The 8,893-nt window shown below is 39.3% G+C and overlaps 1 protein-coding gene across 2 annotated transcripts in view; it reads right to left on the bottom strand.

Moving 5' to 3' along the window:
* Positions 1 to 5,974: 5,974 nt before the first annotated feature.
* Positions 5,975 to 8,893, bottom strand: part of SALL3 (spalt like transcription factor 3) — a 20,483-nt gene continuing 17,564 nt past the window's right edge. For both annotated transcript variants that reach the window (XM_049824090.1, XM_049824091.1), the window contains exons 2-4: positions 8,534 to 8,893; positions 7,977 to 8,317; positions 5,975 to 6,987 (exon numbers count right to left, since the gene is read on the bottom strand). The exon at positions 8,534 to 8,893 is cut by the window's right edge. In XM_049824090.1, coding sequence (XP_049680047.1) covers positions 6,556 to 6,987; positions 7,977 to 8,317; positions 8,534 to 8,893 — 1,133 coding nt within the window. In that variant the 3' untranslated portion in view covers positions 5,975 to 6,555. The remainder of the gene's footprint in view (positions 6,988 to 7,976; positions 8,318 to 8,533) is intronic.

The raw sequence follows: 8,893 nt of genomic DNA, 5'->3' as shown, positions 1-8,893 counted from the left end.
GCTAATCGACGTACAAGAACCTCAACAACCTACAGACGTGTTGGCTGGTAACCAGAATGGGGCAGTGGAGAGATGTCAATAATTCCCAGAGGGAAAAGAAAGAGGTTCTTTAGACTAGATTCACCCACCATTACTCATACCTTTACTCCATGACGTGCCTGAGGGAAATCAGTGAGGCTAACATCACTGAGGACACCTTAAACAAAGCTAAACCAAAACCTTTCTTTATGTTCAAGTAAAAAAAGACGCGAGTATCAATAGAATTAATTGAGCTAATATATTTAGTGGATGAACAATTGCTAAAGAGGTTGCTTAGCATAGTATTGTAAATCAGATAATTCTTACCTGTAAAAAAATATCAAATATAGTTTGCCAATCTGGGAGACAAATTGCTTTCTGTTCAACATCCAAATGATAGCAAGCATTACCTTTGGAATTATTTAATTATTTATTTTAACATACTTATATACAGTGAGTGACTCATCCTGATATAATAGTTTGTTTCAACATAATCTAAGTAAAGACTTTTATAACTTAGTGAAGGTTTTTAACACATTTGAGACTTAGAAACTTTCCTCACAAGCCTTCATATATATAATCATAGCGACAAAATGTCTTTTGTTGTCATGATTTCCAGTTTTTGTGTCTTTACTGAGGGCCAACACCATTTAACGATGTTTTAGTTGCATCTGAAATGGATAATGCTTGAGCAAAATATGCAACACACAGTTTGAAATTAATTCTAAGCAGCTAAAGAAATGTAAAATATACATGTTTATAGGTACATGTATATTATATATTGGTGTATAATAATATATACACACACATTTATTTTAACGTTTAGCTTTAATAGCAAAAAGTACAGTAGAGTTCCACTGATAGCAAGATTTGATTCTAGATTATCCATAGAAAATTGGTGCGCTTTTTCTGAAAATCAATACAAGCTCAAAACAAAATGTGATACCAGGTAATTCTCTGCCATGGTCTAAAACCGATAATCAATTCGAACACCTAAATAAATGAATTAAACCCTATAGTAATCAAATCGATACTTGATAATGAAATACCTCCATTGGAAAATGTTACTGAGTAAAATTTTGTATCAATCCCAAGTAGGTGAGGGTACAACATTTAGGATAAGGCCTCTCAGTCCTGACTGGAGCCCACAGGTACTACTGGAGTACAAATAATAAATAATAGTACATGTACTGTAAACTCTCTAAAATCAGCGATAATACCAAGCATTTTCCATCTTTGAGACACTGTACAAACATAAAACTATTCCTCACAACACCCCTGTGAGGTAGGTACAAAAGTATTACCCCATCTTTACTGATGGGGCAACTCATCCCAATACTACAAGGTGCTAGCTGACTCTGCAGGGGGAGTTCACTCCCTGATGCCCAGCGGCCCCAGAAGTATATAATTCTCAAGCAGAATCAGAGTCTAATTAGTGACTTGCCCACATCCCTAAAATACGTCAGTGGCACAGCCCCAAGCTGTTGGCTTTCGCGTTTGTCACTTTGTCAATTGATTGAGACGTTCTCCCTTCTGAAAAAATAAAATACTATACATTGGTGCTGCGACATGCAGAAACACGTGTTTTTCTTTTCATAAATCTGCGGATACCTTTCACATCTGCAAAGGGAAGGCATTTCCCTGTGAGTGCCTACCTTGTGGGGCAGAGCCATAGCAAGAGTCTCACAATCATCTTCTACTTTTATGGATTAAAAGTTACAGGTTCTTTTAAGCATTTATGTGAAAAAGGACTTCTTATTCATATGATGACATCGAATTCTATATTAAGGGGCACAGTCTTTTTTTAATTTAGCTTTCAGGATCTCCTTTAAGACTGAGATAGTCCTGCGGTATGTACTAAAATATATGTATTCTCTTTTCCCTCTTTTTAAAAATAAAAGTCCGGAATGCTTTTGCCTAGACGTACTTTTAATATACTCTGTAGCTAGCCGTTGTTTTGATGACATGTAGAGCAAAGCAAGACATCTGAACCTGGAAGCAGTCCCTCTTGCACCAGTATAAACCCGGCGTATCTCCACTGAAGCCCGTGGAGTTTCGGTGGTGTAAAAGCAGGCGCAGTGAAGTTAGGCTCAGGACTTCCACCCTCCTGACCGTCTGTGCCTACCTTATACCAGCAGCGCTAACAAACTTCATGCCTTCATCTGGAGGAAAGAGTGCGAACGGCACGTTTGTTAGCAAATCCTGTGAGCTACGCACGTACCTGATCACATCACTGGCGACTTCATCATTCGTTATGCTAGCGTTACACATCGTTGTAAAAAAAAAAAAACAAAACCCAAACAGGCAGCTCTTTTAACTTCTGCAGAATTAGAGAAAAAGGAAAAAAATAAAACACGGTATCTTCCAAACAAGAGAGTACATGCAGAGAAGTAAATTAAAGGCAATGTAAATACAGCACAAATGCAGCTTTAGAAAAACAAAGTATTTGCCAAGATAGAAAGGACAAAACAGGTAAAGGAACAGATAATATGTTGAGGGCTAATATATACAAAAAGGGGGAAAAAAATGGGCAAAAAAGTAGTTATGTCATTCATTTGTCATAAATGCTCTCTTTCTAATAACTCACGGGAAAAATACAAGCGAATAGTTTGAAAGCCTTGCTGGAATTTTCAAGTTGGAAAATAACCCTCCCCTCAAAAAAACATAACCGGCAATTTTTCTGATTATATGGAGTTCCTACATGGCTCTATTTTTAAACATCTGTAATTCAGCAGACTTTGACCATTTTTATCTGTGTAGCACATTTTATTATTTAATGTCTTCCTATAATAAAAAAAATAACCCATACATATTTAAAAATAGATACCGTTCTGCTTTCATCCTTTTTTTGGGGGGGGAGGAGGGGAAGGCAGATAATTTTCCTCCTGTGTTTTCAACAGAACCATATCAGCGCTCCTTTGCTTTCCTTCTCTTTTGCATATCATGTTTTCTGTCAGCGAGGCTCAGGGCTGTGCGTGCAGGAACACAAGCACAGACCTATTGTTGTTGTTGAGTCACCAGAGGAAACTCGTACCTTCTTTGGGTAGGTCTTACAAAACAGAGTATCTTCATAACAAGGCCACTGAAAGATGATTAATACAGATTTCTCTCTTTTATTTATCTTTTGTCCGTTTTAAATGCAGCAGGCATTCATCACCGGATTATAACAGCTTGAAGGTTACTCAAACATACAGCTTTTTTGCAGGAGATACTTAATCACATGCCTAACCTTAAGAATGTAAATACTTTCATTTAAATCAATGTGAAAAAATAATTTGGTTAAAGTTAGACATGCTTTGATAAATTAAGGTCTTGGAAAAAAAGAAGAAACAAAGCCATGGGTTTAAACGTACACGTTATGTCATTTGGAATGAACGGATGCGAGTTGTCAATTTTTTTCTTTTTCTTTTTCTTTTTTTTTTTTTTTTTTTTTTTGGTATTTTAGAATTTGAACTGCTCCTGATTAATTTGTCCCCAAATTTTATCATGCAGTGTATTGTGAATATTAGGCAGATGTTTAAACAACATGAAAGCGAGGCTTTTTTTTGGTAGACAGATAAGTGTTCAGAAAGCAGTCCATTTGAAACAGTAGTCTTTCCAAAGGCTGTTTTCCCCCCTCCAAAATATTTGGGTTTTTTTTTGTTCTACTGCCTTGCGAGAAATGCTCTTACAATTTATTTTCGTTGGAAAAGAGACTTTAATAATTCTACCCCTTTGCACTGTTAATATATATTAGAATAGCATTTGAATATACGGTGTCGACCTTATTCCGATTTTCAGATGCGACGATTAGAAGTCATTGACACCAATCTACCACAAGTGACCTTAGTCTCATATCTTGCTCTGTTATTAGAATAATCAAGGAACGCAATTCAGAAATAATATTACATCCTGCATTTTATTCAATTCCATATGACAAAAATAGTAACCTAGACTAAGACATCCATTTCAATCAGTAGATGTGTCAAGCCAACAAGATTTAATAATAAAAAATATTGGATCTAGGTAACAATTCCCAGCTGGTTCAGGGAGGCTCCTAGCCCTACATGGTATCGCAGTATAAAAATAGTGTCTCTCTTCACCATGCAGAGAGGAATGACCTAACCCTGAATACAAAATGGGGTCAGTCTTACTGTACCATCATCAACCATTTTTTTTACAACAATTTACACCTTTTTTATTTTTTTTCCTTTTTCATTTTTTTCTTCCCTTTTTTTTTTTTTCTTTCTTTTTTTTTTTTTTTTTTTTAAGTTATACACATCCTTTAGGGAATAGAGATAACACTACATGGTACCAAATACTAACCCAAAAAAAAGTCACACCAAAAATGACACAGATAAATAAAAACATTCAATTGCTGAAATACAGCAACATTAAGCCACCTCAGTTTTCTTTTTTTTTTTTTTTTCAATGCTTGGAAACACCCCTAACCACCCACAGACTGTGGCAAAAAAAGATGTTATATTGTAGAGGTGTTACAGATATATAATTTTGCTTATATATAGATATCTAGATATCTATATATCTCTATCTCATCACTGTAGAAAATGGAGCTGTGGAGTTCATTGTTCATTTCCAATAGAAACAAACAGCTAATAAGTCTTTGAACCTCTTTTCACTCCATTACACGATGGCAGAAATAGTCCATCCTCTTACAGTAATGGTTTTTGTTGTATAAGAAAGATTGTCCTATTTTTCAGTCTCAACTGAGAAGACCTCACTGTCTGATTCGTTCTTCAGGGGCATAAAACTCCTTGCGCTGTTTCCCAGCTACCCATAATGTCCCTCAAGCAATTCTGCTGGACGGAAGTTCATAGTGTCAACTCCACCATGCTTGTAATGCACAAAAATGAGGTAGTACACAAAACGCTTACTCTTCAAGTTTTGATTAAGCCCCAGTCTCCTCAGCATCCCCAGCCTCGCTTACGAGTGGAACCATTCCCTTTATTTACTCGGTGTAATTTAAAGAACACAATCAACATCAAATTATATTCGATTAATCAGAGTACATTGTGCTTTGGAGCAATCTGAGAAGATAATCAGCAAGAGTTGGAAATAGATGCAGAATATTTCTATATTACTACTGCTCACGCTGCCCAAAAGTTATTCTTTTGTTCCCGTGTTATTAGGCAGTCGACATCTTTCTTGTGGGTATGTGTGAAAGAGACAGAACAGATTACAGTAAAATTAAACCTACACAATGTTCTCCTTCCTCTATCCTAGACTTGTATTAATATCACACTCCTAAGATAAATGTATCAGAATTCTGTCGGGGGTGGTCACGCTTTTAAGTGGGCTTTGTAGAAAAGTTAAATGAATCATTTCCATTTAAGAAATGGCAGGCCCCACATTTCCTAAGGATCTGACAGTTCTCTGCGGCTTTTCTGCTTAGTTAATAGAGATCTCTCATTGTTTGACCTTAAAATAAAACGAGAAACTGCAACAGGGTTCTCCTCCTTATTCCTTAAGTCAAAGTACTATTTATAAAATAGTTTACATCTTTGTTCAGTTTCAAATTATAGACAAACCTCCCTAATACAAAATACTAAAAGTGCAATAGTATAAATTAAGAGTTTGCAACCACATTATACAAACATTACCTTTTTATTGTACAGCTTTGATAACATGGAGTATTTACTCACAACTGTTTATAATGTTGTGAATAATTTATGGTGCTAAGGTTTGTCTGTAACTTGTTTTCCAATCATTGAGCTAAAGTCCACACTACATTTTTTTTTTTTCATTTAATAGAACAACTGTCCACATAGCAGCTACAAATATTTAAATAAAAAAAGGTTTGTTACTGACAGGTACTTGCACATGAAAAGCATGCTATCTTTCCCAATAAAACTTCACAATTTTGCCTGCATTGAAATAAACCACTTATTTATAGGAAAACAAAACTTGCTTTAAAAAAAAAAAGAAAAGAAAAGAAAAGAAAAATCACATAGCCAGATGTATTTTGCAGTACAAAAGCTTCATTTAAGTTTGGGGCTAGTATATTGTCTGTTACCCGCATAATCTTAACATTATAAATACTACAGACAAGGATACTGTAATAATACACAGCATTGGGGTACTAAATCACTTATTTAAGATTAAGATTCCTAAAAACATAGTCCAAGTTGCTAACTAATTTGAACAAAACCAGCAAATAAGTGTGACAGAATGCCGTAATGAAGCCCCCCTTTCTCAGGCGATGGTAAGTTTTGTAAGAAGCGAAGTGGACGCAGACTAGCCTCTTTCTGTTTCTAATGAAGTTATCCCGTGATTTGTTTGTTTGTTTGCTTTCTGTTAAATTAAAAGGTTTCAAAGTTCTCAGTAACAGTCAAACTCACTGTTGAAAGAAGTACCATGCAGATCTTGCAAGACAACTTTTCAGCAGCCACAAAGTTATGTATTTCTGCTATGGGTAAAACTTTAAAGGGAACCTATGCGTTTAGGTCAGGAAACTACCGCTTAGCTTCAAAAGCTGTACATGGACAGGACAAGTGTTGTGTCGAGTAGCGGTCCAACAGTTATTCGGAACGAATGCTTTTAATTTATGCCAATCTCTTTATTATCCTCAATAAATCTGGTGAATGGACGACTGGCTCCCGTTTCGGAACTTGCTTTGTCCAGACCGACAATGGGAGGGCTGCTGCCCGTGCGAGCTTTGTCCATGCCACCGGTAAGGTTACTTAGAGGCGGGATGGCACCTCCGCCTAGACTTACGGGGAGCTGGGGAATGCCGCCGTTCTGTATGACAGAAATCTCATTGTTCTTCATAGCAAGTCCGTTAGTGATAGCTGCAGCGTATTGGTTCCAAAAATTGGGGTCAACGTTCATGGCCCGAGCTGCCAAATCCTTCTGGAACATCTCGGAGAACTTGAGCGCGTCGCCACCCAGCAGAGCCATGGGGTTTTCCACGGAGAGGCGGCGGCCGCGGCGCGCGGGGGCGTTATTCCACATGTGGGTTCCCATGTGAACCTGCGGAGCAAACCGGGACAAGAAGCACCCCCAAGTTAGCACGGCCTGGTCAGCTGGCTGGCCTGAAACGCTGTTACTTACAGTACCGCTCGCTTTTTTTTTAAAAAAAAGTGCCTTTTAATTCGCATTGAAAACCAACCAATTCCAGTTAAGACAGAGTTCTAAGGCCCGGTCAACCTATACAAAGAAAACCCAGCTCCGTAGTAATTTTTCCATGTGCATTTGTTTCTTCTCAGTGAAAACAAACGCAGCGCCACGACAATAAAGAGTACGTATCCTCTTAGGTTAGACAATTTCACATGCAAGCTGAAAGTCCTCACACGCTGTAGAGGATGAAGGGCATTACTTGGACTAGGAGATGGGTGGATTTTTCTGCCCTTCCCCTCTTTACCTCTTGTCTATTTTCAGAATACTTTCTCTCACATCAGAGGCATCGGTTATTTTGCTAAATTTAACATTTTTAAAAAGGGCGTTTTAAAACGTATTCCCCAGGCTGTGTCCTGATGGTTAACCAGACCGTGGGAATAAGAGGCGTCAGTCCTGTAGTAACTCGCTGTAAATCAGTGGGAAAGAGCTTTCTAGTCTGCAACGGCTGCAAAGCAGAATAGAAATAGGAATTTGAGAGGCACCCAAGGAGCTGAGCAAGCTCCGCGTTTCTGGTTTATAGCGAGGTTCTTTTGCACTCATGGTCCACCAGAACTGCCAGAACACATCCGTCAGCGGACTGCGTGTGCCATCACGTCTGTCAGGAGAACGACAACGTGCGTGCACGTGCACCCGGACCTGCTTTTAGAGTTCGCGTCATTGCGCAGCCGCTTTCCAGTCCCTATCTTCAACGCACGCTAACCACCGCCGTACAGCAAGGATTTCCTCGAAGCTCCCTTCTCTCCTGCCTTTGGGACAGCCACTTGGCCCCAAAACCTGCTCAGTTCACGTACAGTGCCTTAACCCCCCCCACCGAGCCTTTACAGTTTGATTTGGCCTCTTACCTTAAGATTCCCCTTTGTGGTAAAAGCTCTACCACAGATTGTGCAACCAAACGGTTTTTCACCGGTATGGGTGCGCTCGTGTATCTGCAGTGCACTTGCTGAGGAGAAGGTCTTCCCGCACGACTGACAGTTGTGCTGCTTGGGAGTCCGGCGAGGGGGGGGTGCCAGCATAGGGGTGATCCCCGGACTCATCACTGTCTGTGGTGCAGCAGGAACCTGGATTCCAGCTGGAAGCGAGGGAACCTCACCCAAAGAGATCGGCTTGCTGTGACCATTCACTTCCATTTTGATCATGGTAGGTGCTGTACTGGTGACCAGGCTAGGAGTACTTTGGCTGGGACCTAGAGTAAAGTTGGGTTCAAATAACTGAGAAGGCAGCTCTTTTAATTTGTGCGTCAGTAAGTGCTGTTTTAAATTACCCATAGTGGAACACCCACGACTGCAGACTGTACAAACAAATGGACGTTCTTTAGTATGGCTGCGGTAGTGAATTTCCAATGCACTCTTACAAGCAAAAGGCTTGCCACAGATATTACAAACAGTACTTTTAAACTTACCACGTTCTCTGTTCAGGAACAGCAGGCTAAAAGGAGCCTCCTCTTTGATGACCGGTCTTCCCGGGTTGGTGGATGTCAGATCTAATGCGCCTCCATTTTCAGTTGCGGGTGGTGGACTGTCTGGTTTTTCTGTCTTTAATTGTATTTCTTGTGGCTCTTCCTGGTTACTGAGACCTGGGGACTTTGATCTGAAACTTTCGCTATTGCTATTTACAGGAGACAAAGCTTGCATGGAGGAAGAAGACTCTGACATTGCAGGGCTGCCTGCACTCTGGCTTTCGAGATCACCGACGGCTGACGAGGAGTCATTGCTCAAATGGTCACTTTCCCCTGATCCATTTTCTATGGATTTTAAACTGG

The sequence above is a fragment of the Accipiter gentilis genome, chromosome 20 (assembly GCF_929443795.1).
Source record: "Accipiter gentilis chromosome 20, bAccGen1.1, whole genome shotgun sequence".
In the NCBI taxonomy this organism is placed as follows: Eukaryota; Metazoa; Chordata; class Aves; order Accipitriformes; family Accipitridae; genus Astur; species Astur gentilis.
The sequence above is the reverse complement of the archived record's forward strand: the minus strand, read 5'-3'. Positions and strand labels throughout refer to the sequence as shown.